Raw genomic sequence first — 19,328 nt, forward strand, 5'->3', positions numbered from 1 at the left:
ATCTAGGTTACTTTGTACCCTACAGAAATATTAAAAAAGGTAAAATATTTGATACAGAAAAAGCTAAAATTTGTTATATATCATTTTTTATGTTGAGTATTTTTGTAGTTTTATTAAAAGAAAATGAAAATTACGATAATTTGAAAAATTCTGTTTTTTAAAATTATATCTTTTTTTTAAAAATATGCGTTCTAAACCGGTCAAAATTGTTATCATTACTTATGCTAATATAAAGAAATTTTTGTAAGGATTTCTATAAATTTTAGTATTTGTGGAAATGGCGTATTATTTATTTTTCACTTTTTCCAAAAAAATTCGAAAGGGTTCTCTTATTTTCATCATAACTTAATTTTGATGCTATTAACTTCTTCTGGAGCTCATTTGATAGGTATTCTGAAGTACTTTGACAAGTGCTTAATAGGTCTATTTTATAAAATGCATCGTTTTCCCCTTATTTAAGCTTGAATACTTAGATGTGCGTACTCGTCGTAAAAATTTACCTTCAATTATCCCTAACTCACTTTGAATTAACATGAGTGTAGTTCTTTAAATGAGGAGTGTATTCAATTTTTTATTATCTTCAATTTTTTTTATAACTTTTTTGTAAAAGCTTATAGTTTTTGAGTTATACGTGAATAACTGCTTTAAAACATGCATTTTTTTACCAAAAAATAAAATTTTTGATCTTTAATAACTCAAAAACTATTGATTTATACAGGGTGTAACAAAAATACAGGTCATAAATTAAATCACATATTTTGGGACCAAGAATAGTTCGAATGAACCTAACTTACCTTAGTACAAATATGCACATAAAGAAAGTTATAGCCCTTTGAAGTTACAAAATGAAAATCGATTTTTTCGAATATATCGAAAACTATTAGAGATTTTTTATTGAAAATGGATATGTGGCATTTTTATGGCAGGAGCATCTTAAAGAAAAATTATAGTGAAACTTGTGCTCCCCATAAAAACTTTATGGGGGTTTTGTTCCCTTAAACCCCCCCAAACTTTTCTGTACGTTCCAATTAAATTATTATTGTGGTACCATTATTTAAATTCAATATTTTTAAAACTTTTTTGGCTCTTAGTATTTTTTCGATTAGGCAGTTTTTATCGAGTTGCGGCTTCTTTTTTAATATGTTTTCATAAAAATTGTATGGGGGTTTTGCTCATTTAAACCCCCCAAATGTTTGTGTACGCTCCAATTAAACTATTACTGCGATACCATTAATTAAACACAATGTTTTTAAAACTTTTTTGCCTCCTTGTATTTTTTCGAGAAGGCACCTTTTATCGAGATATGGCTTCTTTTTTAATACGGTTCAAAATATACCTAAAAATTAAATCATACCTAAATTTTCATATTATTACCAAGTCTCCATATAATCGTACTTAACCATATACAAATATGTGGTGGATTTGACAAATATTCAAAATATCTCGATAATAACTGACTTTTCGAAAAAGTACTAAGAGCCAAAAAAGTTTTAAAAATATTGTGTTTAAGTAATGGTACTACAATAATAATTTAGTTGGAACGTACCCAAAAGTTTGGGGGGGGGGGGGGTTTAAAGGAACTAAACCCCCATAAAATTTTTATAGGGTGTCCAAATTTCACTATAATGTTTTCTTAAGATGCTACTGTCAGAAGAATGCCATATGTTCATTTTCAATAAAAAATCTTTAATAGTTTTCGATATATTGGAAAAAATCGATTTTCATTTTGTAACTTCAAAGGGTTGTAATTTTTTTATATGCACATTTGTACTAAGGTAAGTTAGGTTCAATCAAACTATTTGTAGTCCCAGAATATGTGATTAAATTTATGACCTGTATTTCCGTTACAACCTGTATTAATAACTCTATACATATAACAAATTTTGCTTAAAATTTGTCCCTCTACTGATTTATGGTATTATTTTTAATGAAATAATTTTCACCCCCGAGAAGGTGTGGCATCCACCCCCAGGGTAAAAGCGCAAGTTGGAATCATGTCACCTTTGTTCCTTGTGGTATCCTCTAACTACTTATCAATTTTCATGAAAATCGGTGGAGGGTCAACGAAATATGAGGTGAAAACCTTCAGTGACTGCACTAATTGTAATTAAATAGAAAAACAAAATGCCTAAAATTAAGTATTCCTAGTATAATATTGTAGGTGGAATATTTCCGGTATAATAATACCTAATCTGATTGGACAGAATTAAACACTTGATGAAAAATGTTGCTACACGATTGGGAATTAAAATCGTTGAAAAATAATCACAATAAAGTGAAAAAATGATACGACGAAAGGAAAAAATATCGGCTCAAACTACTGCCGTTCAATGGATTGAGCGGACGATTGAGCGACATTTTTTAAAACAATTTGATTTGTTTATTCTATACAAACACTTAAAAATTTTTGAATCGGATTGAAGAATTCGCACCGGTAGTCACCCAGAAGCAGACTGGTCGTTCCACATTTCCGATAAGTGAGCCATGAGCTTGAGCAAATGATGCGTCGATCTCTCTTCCTTATAAATACTCTCAACACTGATGGCGGCCTTCACAAGACGCCAACAAGTTCAAGGCGCTCGAAGACGATCTTGACCGTGTTAAATGCGAAGAACCAGCGAGTGCACAGCTTCCGCATACAATAATCTTTAAAATAAGTCGTAACCATGCACAAACTCGCCATTTTCGGGTTGTTTTTCTTATTTTCTGGACTTTTTGGTGAAACGGTGGTGCCTACTGCTACGAGGGGCAACGAAAATGTGACAGTGCAAATTAGTAGGCAGAGTAGGGCCAGCAGGGATGCTGCTTACCGAGGACTGATCGTATGTGCTTTTCGGTATGATACTGGGTGTTTCTTAGATGTAGCCAAGCAGTTTTTGGATTCAAAAAGGGTAGAACTTTTAGGTAAGTTAAATACTTCATTCATTATATTTATGTTCCTTTGCGATCGTAGTTATCATTTACAATTATTATTATTAAAATACAATTTTTCTCAAAAAAAATTCTTTATGCCTTTAGAAACAAAATATTATATTCCAAATATTAGTTTTATGTTGTATTTTACTACATTTATTTATTGCTTTTTCGCTTTTTTCGTCTATCACCAAAAAGTGAATCAATTGAAATAAATTTGAGAGGAAAAAACTTGAAACTTAAAAAAAGTCATGTAAAACAATCAAAATGGTGTTTTTTTTTAAATCTGTCTATCCTTATTTGATGCTTAGAAAATTGAAAAATAAGTCAGAAATTTAGGTTTTTTTTATAAATGTTAATCACTTAACAAAATAAACTTAGAAACTTCGTATTAAATGCAATGCTGGGTCTTTAATTCTACGGGTAGCTTATCAAAGAAGTAGGTTTATTATATTAATATTATTAAAAAAAGATTTTAAATATATATTGCAAAACGTTTTTTCCAAAACTTGTCAGTTTTTTGTTTATAAACATTTAGACTAACTTTATAAACATTGCCAGAAGGAACAATAATTTTTTATTTTTGGAAAGCTTGCATTTTGGCACGAATAAAAAAAGTCTATGACAATTTGGCACAATTTGTGATTTATTTTTAATTCACAGCAATCTAATTAGCGTCATTTAAAATAACATATTTTTTCATATATAGACCTTTAGTAGGTATTTCTAAACTATGTACCTACTACATCCCAATTTACGTATACTAAAAAAATTGTAAGTAAAATTTGTAGGGTAAGAAATGTTTTTACCTTAATTTCTATCAGATTACATTATTATTAAATGATTTACATTATTAAATAAATACAGATTAATCATAAATATTTATGTTTCACAATAAAAATTACCTCAAATATACTGATTTTTTTTTAATTATTTAAACAAATTAGATAGTTTATTTACCAATTTATACATTTCACTAATTCATATTCATAATGTACGCAAAAAGTACACAAATCGAAAAAAGAAAGGTCGAAATCCATAAAGAAGAATACAGAAGATACAGTTACAGCTCCAACTTGAAGTTTATGTTTCAAAGGCCGATTTTGAGTTTCAAAGCCGGCCGATTTTGAGGACCAAATTTAGAAGCTTTGTGGACGATTCCGTTAAAAGACAATCTTTTTCGAATTTGGCACATTAAAACTTTAAAGGGTATTCTTTAGACTAACTTCGTCCTAAATTGTCTCAGGAAAATTTTGTTTTAAAGAGTACCCCCCGTTAAGATTGGCAATGTGCTCACTCCCAGAATTTAATATTTTTCAGTTTTTTCGTAAAACTCACTGCAATTTTAACCGTCCACCCCTGTATCACGTCCACCCACCACCAAAAACGTCATTGTTTGGATTTTATTATTTTTTTTGTGGAATGCAATCAATTTAAAAATTTCAAAAAACTCACACGCATAACTGAGACTATTATAAAACATATATATTTTTTATAGAATCGTAGGTTAGATCTATTTTTTTTATTTATTTTTTTTTGAAAAAGCTTATAACTAATTATAAGGTATAATTTTTTTTTGCAGATGGCATCAGTTCTAATTTTTTTGTTTTGTGTTTGTAATCAAAAATTATATTTCTAATTTTTTTCAGATTTTTCCGTGCGGTGCGCACAAAATCTGAAAAACTTGTTTATATGGGGTGTTGGCGCTTTTTCCCTATTTATTAGACTTCAAAATAGATCAAATCAAGCTTTTTTATAGGTTATAATACATAATATATGATTTGAAGTAACTGAGTCCTTTAGAACAGTAAAAAAATGAGAGAAACAAGTTCAAACCCCCAAAAAGATCCCGAAAAAACCATCCACGTTTTGGGAGTTTTGAACGTGTTTCTCCCTTACTTTAAATAATGTATAAGCTATAAAAAAATCTTTATTTAATCTATTTTTTCTATAAAATGGGGAATTCCACAAAAACACCTTAAAAAACCAATTTTTCGGATTTTTAAAGGTGGTGCACCTTACAGAAAAATCTAAAAAAAATTAAACATCACCGAGACATCAAACTTTGACAGGATCAAGTTAGATAAGTAATGTCATCATTATTTGACGTTTGAAGAAAAAATAACTTTTTTCTTCAAACGTCAAATAATGATGACATTACTTATCTAAGTTGATCCTGTCAAAGTTTGATGTCTCCGCCGGCAGCAGTTTTTTTTCCCATTTCTTTACGGCGGAGGGAAAAATGTTGTCATGGCAACAATATGAAACATGTCACAAAGCAACAATACAAATGTCATTAACAACAATTAAACATCATTTTTATTTATAGGAATATTAAAAGTAAAATTAGTTAATGAGGCATTTTCAAAATCTAAACCGTGCAAAAATGTTCCCGACTCTTGATAGGCATTGGTAATTGTTGATGATACTGATGGTCGAGCACAACTTTCAGCAATCATTCCCGATGTTGGCGAATCATGAGGGTTTAAAATTTTTTGAGCATTATCGTTCTTATTTCTTATTGAATCCTCTATATATCCTTCGGCAACCGTGCTTGATTTCCAGCCCCCATGTCGTTTGAGGCATTCTAGATTTTGCTACGTTTGAAGAAAAAATAGTATACTTTATTCGGCAAAGAAGCGACTTTTCTTGACTTGCCCTCTATTACGCACTTTTCTTGACTTGCCCTCTATTACGCGCCTCACTTCGTTCGGCGCGTAATATCGGGCGCGTCAAGAAAAGTCATGCTTCTCCGCCTCATAAAGTAATATACTATTACAATATTTGACAGATCTCTTATTTTATTTGATACAATAAAGTTTCTTTCATAAGCTTCTGACTTATAATGTTGCAAAAAATTTAATTTGGGATAAATAAACAAAATAACTTTTAAAATATTTGGCAGATATCTTTGAAAGTTTGAGCATATTTTAAAATCCACAAGACTTAACATTTCATGTAATACCAAGGTTCAAAGTTCATTCTTAAAAAAGGTTTTAAAATCTATAAAAAATCGAAATTTCTCACTTATTTTGAAATTTTCTAAGCAACAAATAAGGAGAGAAACAATTAAAAACGCCCGTAGTTTGTAACGATTTTATATGACTTAAGTTTCTTACTCTCTTTGTTTCAAATACTTTACCTTTTGCTGATAGTTTATAAAGCGAAAATTGACCGGTTGTAAAAACTTAGTTTGTACATACTCGTACATAATAACTAAATGCCTATAATACACATACAATCATACAGGACATACTAACCATATGGAATAAGCACTACAAAGAAAAATTAGAGGCAAGCAATCAACAAAATGAGGAGAGAGGACAGCAGGAAAGAGAAGACGATAGGGACAATCGAGTATTTAATCGAGTAATTCATATCAAAGATATTGAAGAAGGATTGGCAAGAATAAAGATTGGAAAAGCGGGAGGTGCAGATGACATAGATCCGGAGATGATGATGTACCTGGGAGAACGAGGCAAGTTTTGGCTACTGGAAATAATGAGGGAAGCATGGAGAACAGAAAAGATACCGAAAGACTGGGAAGAAAATTTATTGATACCAATACACAAGAGAGGAGATGAAGCGGAATGTGATAACTATAGGGCTATATGCTTATCATCAGTGGCATATACAGTCTACACCAGGATAATAGAAAGAAAGCTCAGGAAAGAACTGGAAGGAAAACCAGAAGAAAAACAAGCTGCTTTTAGGAAGGAAAGAGGAACAACAGATAATTTATACATACTGAGAAATATAATTGAAAGGAAAAACGAAATATGAGAAGCTTATATATTACGTTTATAGATATTAAAGCTGCTTTTGATTATATAAATAGAGAAGTAATATGGTCAGTAATAGAAGACCTGCAAATCCCGCAAAAGATAGTAAGCGTAGTAAAAAGTACATATAGAAACGTACTTGCTAAAATACAAATAAACGGAAATAGATCGCCAATAATAAACTTAAGGAATAAAACAAGGGGACAGTCTCAGCCCAGTTTTGTTTATATTAGTAATGGATAGAGAAATGAAGAGCGCTAAAAGAAAGTCAAGGCAATTACAGTCAACAATGGGGTATAGGAATTTAGTACCAATGAAAATGGAAGGATTACTGTATGCAGATGACCTAGGAATAATAGCAGACAATGAAAAGAAAATGCAAAAATTAATCGATATCTGGATGGAAGAAATAGAAAATTTGAAAATGGAGGTAAATGTAAAGAAAACGAAGACCTTTGTTCCTTTCATGCTTCCTATTTTATTCCAAAACTATTTATTGTTATTCCCAAAACCTTCGTTCAATTCTTCACCGAACTCCTTCCAGCTCTTCTTCTTCGCATCTTTTATTAGTTCTTTCACTCTGTCTTCTGTATTCGTCTCTATCTTGCTCTTCATTTGTATTTATGTATCGCTTCCACATTTCTTTCTTCTTTTTTACTGCTTGCTTTATTTCCTTATTCCACCATCCAATTTTTTTATTATTCTTCCCATTCTTTCTTATTCCACATACTTGTTTTGCTGTGTTCCATAACGTGTCTCTCAATTTTTTCCATCTCTGTTCCATATTCAATATTTCCTCATTGTTTTCATGCTGTTCCAGTATTATTTCTGTCTCTCTTTGGTATAACTTCCTCACTTCCATATTTTTCATCTTATGTATTGCTATTCTTGTATATTGAGGACTCTCTATTATTTCCATTGGTTTCATGTTTATCTCTGCTGTCACTAGTCTGTGTTGGGTACCGAGTTCGGCTTCGTTCTCTGTTTTTATATTTTGTATCGTTAGGTCTGCGTCTCGAGGATATACTATGTAGTCAATTATGCTTCTCGCATTTCTTTCTTCTGCTACGTATGTATATTTTTCGTTTATCAGTTGATACCAGAAAGAATTACCTATTAACAAGTCATTTATTTGGCAGAAACTTACCATTCTTCTACCATTCCTATTTATCGTCTCTTCTCCATACCTTCCCAAGCAGCCTAATGCCATATTTTCATTAATTCCTATTCTTACATTCCCGTCTCCTAGTAAAATGATGTTTTTGCTTTCCTCTTGTATCTCATCAATAAGTTTCTGTATCTCATCATAGAATAGTTCTGTTTTTTTATGCTCTGTTCCTTCTACCGGCGCATATACCTGTATTATGTGACATTCTTCTTCTAACTCTATTTTTATGTATATGGTTCTTGATGGTACTGGTTTGAATTTGGTTATTCTTCTATTCATTTCTTTCGTTACAACTATTTCAACGCCTTCTTTTGCTGTTTGTCCTATCTGGACTCCGGAATAGTATATAGTATGTGCTGCCCTCCGATATCGACAATTCCATTTTATACTTTTTTCGGCTCGCTTATTCCTATCAACTGCAGCTCAAATTTTTCCTTTTTGTCTGTTAATGCACGTTCCTTTCGACAGTAATTGTAAAACAAGATTTTCGAAATGTTCATGACGTCCGATGTTGTTTCCAGCTCAAAATCCTCACAAAACGGTAATATCTTTTTTACTAATTTGTTTCAGAATAACTTGTAAATTTTTTGGGCAGTAGTTGCAAAACTCCTGATGAGGTAAGGACTAATCAATATTCAGATCAGCCTCGTCGCCAAAGCTAATTTTGTCGAGGAATTTAGGCTTTTAATGTTGGTATTTTGTAATGACACATTGATCTGGAGATGTATAGGTCCTACTCTGAAATAGTCTTTTTTTGCATTTCATCTCCTACTGCGACAAATGAACTAATAAATTAAATAAATGTAGGAATAAATGAAATAGTTTTTTGTCCAAATAGTACTCACAACTTTCACAATCGTACATAAATAAACGGCATCTTAGAATTAAGCAGGAAGACTGTTTTTCAGTCGTCTTGCTGAGCAGACGTTCCACAAGGCAGTGTATTGAGTCCTGTCCTATACCTACTGTACACGAGTGATATACCTGTACCAAGATACAACACTGTTGCCACCTTTGGTGATAATATTGCTATACAAGCAGTAGGGACCACTAGTGAAGATGGGACTTGCCACCTTCTTAAACTGACTAGAGAAATTAAAATATATGTTGTTACTCCTGACTGAACACGTTCATAGCGGTCAGTGATTTATAGAATGGTAGTCGAGATCGCTGGCTGACAGAGAGGACCAGAAACTCATTTTCTGCAAAAATTGATATAGCACCTTCTTTGCCTGTACTCCTCATATATTATGTAAGAGACACTGTATGTAAAGTATTTAAAACTGCTTAAAGGCAAGTCGTAATATATAATTGGAATACCTAGACATATTACGAGGAAACAGCAAGATCTTTTGAAAAAATAAGATTCAAGATAAATATGTATACAGGGTGTTTCATTAATAATTGTCCATATAGTAACTGGAGAAACCTTAGCACAAAATACGAAGATATAACCTAAAACACTTAAATAAAATGTGGTTCATTACTGAGTTACAGGGTGTTTTATCTAAAAATTTAAAAACTGTTTTTGCTCAGCATTTTAAAACTATACGATGTATCCTTTTCATACTTGGCAGAAAGTGTGGCTAATATAGACCCTACTAAATTATGATAAACAAACGTTTCTAGCTACTACCAGAGGCGTACGACAGGGCATAGTGAATGGTTGACCCTTCTCAAATTCTACGCCACTGGAGGAATTACTATTTTAGTGCCATTTTTAGCTTCTCCAGTACTTTTTACGTAAATAATATACTCTTCATTGGTAACGATAAAGTCATTAGTTTTCGAGATATTTGAAGTTAAATATGAAACGACACAGTTATTTTGATTAATTTATGATATGATTCATACGATTAAAATTTAAAAATTATTTGCACCCAGTACTTTAAAACTATTTGGCGTATCCTTATCATACTTGGCAGGAAGTGTAGGCACTGTACGTCCTACTAAATTAAGATAAATAAACGTTTCTAGCTACTACCAGAGGCGTACGACAGGGGATAGTGGCTGGTTGACCCTTCCCAAATTCTACGCCACTGACGAAATTGTTATTTTAGTGTAATTTTTTGATTATCCAATACTTTTTATGGAAATAATATACTCTTCAGTCGTAACGATAAAATGATATGATAACGAAAAGTTTTCGAGATATTTGAAATTAAAAATGAAGCGACACAATACATGAATCAAAATAACCGTGTCCTTTCATTTTTAACTTTAAATATCTCGAAAACTAATGACTTTATCGTTACGAATTAAGAGTATATTATTTTCATAGAAAGTATTGAAGAATACAAAAATTGAACTAAAATAGCAATTCCGCCAGTGGCATAGAATTTGGAAAGGGTCAACCATTCACTTCCCCCCGTCGTACGCCTCTGGTAATAGCCAGAAACGTTTGTTTAACATAATTTAGTAGTTTGTATAGTACCTATACTTCCTGCCAAGTATGAAAAGGATATGTCGAATAGTTTTAAAATGCTGAGCAAAAATAGTTTTTTAATTTTTAGATAAAACACCCTGTAACTCGGTAAGGAACCATATTTTATTTAACTGTTTTAAGTTAAATCTTCATATTTTGTGCTAAAGTTTCTCCAGTTACTATATGGACAATTATTAATGAAACACCCTGTATATTATTTATATCCATCAATCAGAGCTATTGTTAAACAAAGTTGTTAGCTAATTGGTCCGGCACTTATATAATAAAAATATCTCTACGTTATCTTCTTACTACCGCTTATTGTTACCATTTTTTTACTATTATCTAACCCAATTGATCTAGATTTGCTTACAATATTTGGCTCGAACAACTCTCATTTTCAATCCATATGAATGGTGTCTTTAAGAAATCTATTAGCTAAATACAACGCCCACTTGAATACCCACAAGAATAATGATGCATAATTGCATAAATTTAATAAATAAAAATTATTTTTTTAGTATAGAGCAAATGTTTTCGGTTTTTAGTCGATAAAAAACTATCTCCATTTATTTCTATCTAATCTTTACGAGTATATACAGGGTGAGTCATGAAGAACTGTACATACTCCTACCTCGTATAGAGGCCCCTATGGGGAATAACAAATGACCATTAAAAAGTGCCTGCTCCAATTGTTTAATAATATACAGGGCGAGTTTCGCATTTTGACAGAAATTTTTATTCGTCATAATTTTTGAACGGTCAGATCGATGTTTCTCTTATTTTGGTCAATCGTTACACTATTGCCACCTAATCAACTGATTTATTCAAAATAGAAAAAAATCAGGTCCGACTTTAAAAAAATTAGTTCGTTTTGGTCTTAGAAAAAATTTCACCCTGTATAAGCTTTTTGAAAACTCTAATATGAATTTTACAAATTAGACAAATAGGCAATTAAAATAACATATTTATTTTTTTCCGTACATGATTGCTTAATTTTTTATAAAAAAATCAAATTTGATTATGAATTAAAAGTTTTAAAGGAACAAACATAATTAATGAAAACGTAAAAAATGACATTGACAATCATTGGGTTAAGTTAATAATTTCAAACACGCCATGTCTTGTTGCGTGTTTAAGGGTGGCTTCAAAAGAAATATGGATAATGCCTCTTTGATGCTGAGTTCTGTTGGAGAACTTGCATGACCAATGATTGAGAAGTCCTTACGACTAATAGGGTGGTCAGAATCAGTCATATGTTGGAATACTGCTGAATTTGGAACTGTTCTTGATCGTCTTCCTAAGTGAGGAGTGATACCTAAGTGTTCGCAACATCTGACATTAAAGTGACGTCGAGTCTTCCCGACGTACGTAGCTGCACAGCTACTACATTTGAATTGGTATATAATGTTAGATGCGAGATCACTAGGAATCATGTCTTTCACATGGAAACGAGATCCTATCCTTTCCAAAGTCGTGAAAGCAAATCTTAATTCTATAGAGGGAAATGCTTTTTTAATTATTCTACGGATGTTGCGTCGGATTTGTAAGCTGTGGTAACCAGTATATGGAAGTTTGATATAGATCTTTTCTTTGATTTCTTCTACTTTGTTGTTTGGTTGGAATTTGTTATTGAAAAAACGTCTGATGTATCTTTCTAAGAAGTTCAACGAAAAACCATTTTTACTTAAGATCATCTTTATGTTTTCTAATTCTTCATGTAGGAATTGCCAGGTTGAACAGATAGTGAAAGCGCGGTGAACAAGTATATTGATTAAACTTGTTTTGTATTTGTTGGGAATGAAGCTATCTGCGTTTATATACAGGCCGATGAAGGTTGGTTTTCTGTATATTGAAGTGGAAAAACCTGAAGGTGATCTAAATATGTTAATTCCTAAGAAGGGCAGATTTCCATTGATTTCAATTTCACTAGTAAATTTTATATTTTCGTGTTTCTGGTTGAGATAATCTTAAAAAATATTGAATGTGATCGGTATGTTTGAAGATGAGAAAAATATCATCCATAGGGAAGACTCGACGTCACTTTAATGTCAGATCTTGCGAACACTTAGGTATCACTCCTCACTTAGGAAGACGATCAAGAACAGTTCCAAATTCAGCAGTATTCCAACATATGACTGATTCTGACCACCCTATTAGTCGTAAGGACTTCTCAATCATTGGTCATGCAAGTTCTCCAACAGAACTCAGCATCAAAGAGGCATTATCCATATTTCTTTTGAAGCCACCCTTAAACACGCAACAAGACATGGCGTGTTTGAAATTATTAACTTAACTCAATGATTGTCAATGTCATTTTTTACGTTTTCATTAATTATGTTTGTTCCTTTAAAATTATTTAAAAGCATCCGCTCAAGAAGCTTATTATTCTGACGATGATTAAATTAAAAGTTTGGTAAAGTGAACCATAGATTTAACAAAATTACCTTCTATTACCAAAATTAATTTTTTTTGAACAAATATTTAATTTATGTTACCACCAATCAACTGATTTATTCAAACAAGAAAAAATTCAGGCCCGGATTTAAAAAATAAGTTCGTTTTGGTCTTAGAAAAAATTTCACCCTGTATACGCTTTTTGAAAACTCTAATATGATTTTTACAAATTAGACAAATAGGCAATTAAAATGGCATATTTATTTTTTTCCCTACACGATTACTTAATTTTTTATATAAAAAAAATCAAATTTGACTATGAATAATTAAAAGTTTGGTAAAGTGAACCATAGATTAAAATAAAAATAACTTTTATTACAAAAATGAATTTTTTTGAACAAATATTTAATTTATGTTATCACCCAATCAACTGATTTATTCAAACCAGAAAAAATCAGGCCCGGATTTAAAAAAATAGTTTGTTTGGGTCTTAGGAAAAATTTCACCTTGTATACGTTTTTTGAAAACTCTAATATGAATTTTACAAATAAGACAAATAGGCAATTAAAATGGCATATTTATTTTTTCCCCACACGATTACTTATTTTTTTATTAAAAAATCAAATTTGACTATGCATAAAAAGTTTGGCAAAGTTTTTGCATAGATTTAAAAAAATTAACTCTTTTTACAAAAATTAATTTACAAAAACAACGTTTTTCTTAAAATTAAAAGTTTCACCATTTTTTTTTTCTATAACACGTCTACATCTAAAACTTCCCATAACACTTCTTTTGGACTCTATAGTTTAACATAGACGTGATCAAATTGATATATTTTAAATTTTCCACCCAATTTTTGCGATTTACAAGTTTGCAACTTTTACAAGAAGAAGACTGAAAGTCTACAATAATTTTCATAGTCTTCACAATGGTAAGAGGTATGTGCTGTAAAAATTTCAGAAAAAAAATATTAAAATGGAACAGAGTTGTAGCGAGTTAAACCGTGAGTTCATTTTTTTTTCATTTTTAGGTTAAAATTCCGATTTTGACAAATTTGATTTTTTAATAAAAAATTAAGTAATCGTGTGGGGAAAAAATAAATATGCCATTTTAATTGCCTATTTGTCTTATTTGTAAAATTCATATTAGAGTTTTCAAAAAGCGTATACAGGGTGAAATTTTTTCTAAGACCCAAACGAACTAATTTTTTTAAAGCCGGACCTGATTTTTTTCTAGTTTGATTAAATTAGTTGATTGGATGGTAACATAAATTACTTATTTGTGCAAAAAAAATTATTTTTTTAATAAAAGTTATTTTTTTTAAATACATGGTTCACTTTACCAAACTTTTAATTCATACTGAAATTTGATTTTTTTATAAAAAATTAAGTAATCGTGTGCAGAAAAAAATAAATATGCCATTTTAATTGCCTATTTGTCTAATTTGTTAAATTCATATTAGAGTTTTCAAAAAGCGTATACAGGGTGAAATTTTTTCTAAGACCCAAACGAACTAATTTTTTTAAAGCCGGACCTGATTTTTTCTAGTTTGAATAAATTAGTTGGTTAGGTGTTAATAGTGTAACGATTGGCCAAAATTAGAGACACATCGATCTGACCGTTCAAAAATTATGACGAATACAAATTTCTGTCAAAATGCGAAACTCGCCCTGTATATTATTAAACAATGGGAGCAGACACTTTTTAATGGTCATTTCTTATTCCCCATAGGAGCCTCTATACGAGGTAGGAGTATGTACAGTTCCTCATGACTCACCCTGTATATAGTGGCTAAACACCCCTTCAGGGGTTACGCCGCTTAAGCTCGATAAATCTGTTTTGAGGTAGATCAGTACTCATGTTCTTTATTTAATTTTCTCGGTTATTTTTCTCCACTGTTTTATATCTCTGGTTTTTTATTTCAATTGTCGTATACCCGCCTTGTTGAGATCAATTACTAGTTCTTGTAACCATGTAGATCTTGGTCTTCCACGTCTTCTTTTACCAGCTGGTGTCCACTCCAATATTGAGAATATCGTCGTAGTCGACCCTGATCTCCATACGTGTCCTAGCCATTTTGATCTTTGCTGTTTTATTTTACTCACTATATCTTCCTTAATTTACTCCACGAAAACAGGGACTTGAACATAATAAACTCTTTATTGGGAATATTTGGAATATTTATTAATAGTCCACGCTGTGGTTTGAAAAATAGGTCGATTTCAGGATATAATTCAGGAATTTTTGAAACCTATCAGGTGTTGTATAGGACGACGCCAGGAATAACTTATACTAAAATGTAACCAAAAATTTTGTGCGGTTTTTTATTTATGACGATTTTTATTTGTTAAATTTGCAATTTTTAAAGATTTTTAATTTTGCAGCTTAGGATATTCATTTTAGAGAAAAAGTTTTAAATAGAAAATTGTAGTAAATTAAAATACCTACAATTTGAGCTATTGCAAGTTTAATTTAGTTAATACGTTATTGCAAAACAGCTTGCGAAAAGTCCAAAATGGCCGTTTTTTCAATTGCGTTATTTATTGTAAAAATAACTTTTATGTATTTTTTAAGGCTTTAAAATGAAGATCTTTCAAAACTAAACATAAAAAATATTTGTATTGTCCGATTCGTGAATTTGTTGCTTAGATATTATACTTTGTTTATCACAAGAGGTCAAATGTCCAAGGCTATAACTTTTTGAAAAAAATCGTACAGAGTTAATCCAAGATCCACTCTCCTTCTAAAGACTTATATTTTTTTATTCTGATGTAAATAAATGCGTATAACATTTTTCAACCTCTTATTTCGGGTTTAAAAATAAGGGGGCAAATTTCGTTATAAACATTTAGAACTGAAGCCGCTCCTGTACATCCTATGAGTTTCTAACTTGCAAATTACTGTTGCTGAAGCCAAAATAAAGATTCAAAACCAAATAAAAATATTCTACGACCAACTGAAGCCGAGATAATTGTTTTTGTTTTCTTAAATCGTAGTGACTTTATTTATAACAATTAAGAAATTATTTCACAGTCATTGACTAAAAAAATACTGATATTATCTTAAAATAAAAATTATTCTGACCGAAAGTTACATTTAATTATTAAAAATGATTTTTAAAGTGTAGTGCAGATTTATTTTTCGTTTCGACTGTGATTTATTGTGTCGGTTGCCCTTAGCAACGGCTAGCGACTTATAATACATTGAATCACGGTTTTAAATTTTAAAGCACCGCTTGGATTGACATGAAATTTGGCAAACGCATAGATAATATGTTAAAGAATAAAAATGATATTGGGCCTCTGTGTGCTTTTTTCCTAGGAGTGAGTTTCACCCCTTCTAAAGGGTGAAAAAATATATGCTCAAAATAAGTTCGGAAATGGATAAAATGTCTAATTCTAAGCACCTTTTGTTCTATAGCATTTTTTCACCAAGTTAATACCTTTCGAGTTATTTTCGAGTAAATACCTTCATTTTTCAACAACAAAAAAACACGTTTTTAGACGGTTTTTGACAAATAAATCAAAAAGTAAGTATTTTATTGAAAAAAAGAGTTTTAACAAAAATATAGCAAATTAAAAATTGAAAAAAATGGTGTACGCGTGAAATCTCTAGACCCAGTAGAAACAAAGTTCTAGCTAATGAAAAAGAGGTTCATATCCGTCAAATTTCAATGTGAATTATTTCAACATGAAATAACCGAAAAATCATGCACTTTTTGGAGAAAAATCATTACAACTTTTTTAAAGTGTTTAAACAATATGTATATCTGTTTAAAAAAAAAGTCTATAGCATCAAAAGTAAGCAAGTGCCGCTGAAAATAAAGTTGATCTCTTTTTTTTTGGTCAAAAAACTCGGGAAAGTCACCCCCTAATTAGCATCAAAAATAAAATTAGTCAATTTTACTTCAATGTTGTTTTACTCGTGTATGTGTCGTTTATGTCTGTAAGTTTCATCGGTTCAAAGTGCTTATTTTTGAAGGGGCAGTAGTTAATAGGACTTGAACTAGTCAATAATCACGAGTGTATGCAAATTTAGAACAGCCATATCTTAACAAATTTTTGCCTTCCAAAAAAAAGCAAAAAATTCAAAATGTTCATAACAGCAAAAATTAAATTTTTTTACTCTTTGTGATTTTTGGTCACATTAATAAATTTTAAGATATTTAGAAAAAAAAAACATTTTTTTTTTAAATTAAAAATTAAAACAGATTTATTTTAAAACCAACTTTTTTTTTAAATAAGCCCTTTGAACCGATGATACTTACAGATCATATAAATAATACATGAGCAAAGTAACTTTTGTGAAGCGGTAATGATTAATTTGATTTAAGATGTTAATTGGGGGTTGACTTTCGAGTTTTTTGACAAAAAAAAAAGAGATCAACTTTATTTTCAGAGTAACTTGCTTACTTTTGATGCTATAAACATTTTTTCTTTTAAACAGATATACATATTTTTTTAAATACTTTAAAAAATTATTTTCCTCCAAAAAGTGCATGATTTTTTGAATATTTCACGTTGAAATAATTCACTTTGAAATTTGACGAATATGAACCTATTTTTCATTAGTTAGAACTTTGTTTATACTGGGTCTAGAGATTTCATACATACATTTTTAATTTGCTATATTTTTGTTAAAACCCATTTTTTCAATAAAACACTTATTTTTGAGTTATTTGTCAAAAACCGCCTAAAAACGTGTTTTTTTTATGTTGAAAAATTAAGGTATTTACTCGAAAATAACTCGAAAGGTATTAACTTGGTGAAAATTGCTATGGAACAAAAAGTGCTTAGAATTAGACGTTTTATCCATTTCCGAACTTATTTTGAACATATATTTTTTCACCCCTCATAAGGGGTGAAACTCACCCCCAGGACAAAAGCACACAGAGGCCCAATACCATTTTTATTCTTTAACATGTTATCTATGTGTTTGCCAAATTTCATGTCAATCCAAGCGGTGCTTTAAAATTTAAAGCAAAAACCGTGATACAATGTATTATAAGTTGCTAGCCGTTGCTAAGGGCAACCGACACAATAAATCATAGTCATAACGAAAAATAAATCTCCATTACATTTTAAAAATCATTTTTAATAACTAAATGTAATTTTCGGTTAAATAATTTTTATTTTAAGATATTAATATGTCTTTCTTTAGTCAATGACTGTGAAAAAATTTCTTAATTGTTATAAATAAAGTCACTACGATTTAAGAAAACAAAAACAAATATCTCGGCTTCAGTTGGCCGTAGAAAATTTTTATTTAGTTTTGAATCTTTATTTTCTCTTCAGCAACAATAACCTGCAAGTTAAAAACTCATAGGATGTACAGGGGCGGTTTCAGTTCTAAATGTTTATAACGAAATTTGCCCCCTTATTTTCAAACCCGAAATAATAGGTTGAAAAATGTTATACGCAATTATTTATATCAGAATATGAAAATATAAGTCTTTAGAGGGAGAGTGGATCTTGGATTAACTCTGTACGATTTTTTTTTCAAAAAGTTATAGCCTTGGACATTTGACCTCTTGGGATAAACAAATTATAATATCTAAACAACAAGTTCACTAATCGGGCACTACAAATTTTTTTTATGTTTAGTATTGAAAGATCTTCATTTTAAAGCCTTAAAAAATACATAAAAGTTATTTTTACAATAAATAAGGCAATTTCAAAAAACGGCCATTTTGGACCCTTCGCAGGCTGTTTTGCAATAACTTATTAACGAAATTAAACTTGTCATAGCTCAAATTGTAGGTTTTTTTAATTTTCTACAATTTTATATTTAAAAGTTTTTCTCTAAAATTAATATCCTAAGCAGCAAAATTAAAAATCTTTAAAAATTGTAAATTTAACAAATGAAAATCGTCATAAATAAAAAACCGCACAAAATTTTTTGTTACATTTTAGTATAAGTTATTCCTGGCATCGTCCTTTACAACACCTGATAGGTTTCAAAAATTCCTGAATTATATCACGTTTTTTCACCCACAGCCTGGGGTATAAGTAATTTGGGAATCTTTAGCTGTTAGAGAAAATACTCTAACACCTCGATTTATTTTCCACTTTTCAACATCGTGATAGCGTAAATAACCAATGTAACAATTTCAATTTAACCTTAAAGTACTACTGTTCTGTAAAATTAAGAGTATGCCCAATAGCGTCTCTTATCTAAATTGACTCTCATCATGATGGCGTCTACACTCCTAGCGGAGTGATTGCCGCCCTCTTTGGGCTCTTCCGATTCGTTTGTCGCGATGAATTAATCCGCATTAACATTTTGGTTTTAGAATTGGTTGTGTGACTTGGCATCTTCTACAATTTTTCTCCACTCGTTCCTGTTTTTTTTCTTATGGTTACCCATTCTCTAACTTCCATCTTCTTAAGGTCTTCGACTATCTGGTTCTCCCATCTGGTTTTGGGTCTTCCTTGTGGTCTGCCTGATACAGGTCTCCATTTGGTGTTTTTCTTAATAACGGCTTCTGGATTTCTCCTTTCTATATGTCCCATCCATCTGAGTCTCTGAGTCTTGACAAATCTGACAATGTCTTCTCCTTTCAAATTTCTCTTACTTGGTGGTTCATCAGCTTTCTAAATTCACTATTATCTAAGTTTAGTGGGCCTGCTATCCTTCGAATTAT

The 19,328-nt window shown here is 30.8% G+C and overlaps 1 protein-coding gene across 5 annotated transcripts in view; it reads left to right on the forward strand.

Moving 5' to 3' along the window:
* Positions 1-2,531: 2,531 nt before the first annotated feature.
* The window catches only part of LOC126892510 (uncharacterized), a 301,445-nt gene continuing 284,648 nt past the window's right edge, over positions 2,532-19,328 (forward strand). For 2 of the 5 annotated variants that reach the window (XM_050662064.1, XM_050662066.1), the window contains exon 1: positions 2,535-2,904. In XM_050662064.1, coding sequence (XP_050518021.1) covers positions 2,667-2,904 — 238 coding nt within the window. In that variant the 5' untranslated portion in view covers positions 2,535-2,666. Of the gene's footprint in view, positions 2,905-19,328 lie in introns of all 5 variants that reach the window. The other 3 variants (XM_050662063.1, XM_050662065.1, XM_050662067.1) reach the window with 3 other exon arrangements.

The sequence above is a fragment of the Diabrotica virgifera genome, chromosome 9 (assembly GCF_917563875.1).
Source record: "Diabrotica virgifera virgifera chromosome 9, PGI_DIABVI_V3a".
NCBI lineage: Eukaryota > Metazoa > Arthropoda > Insecta > Coleoptera > Chrysomelidae > Diabrotica > Diabrotica virgifera.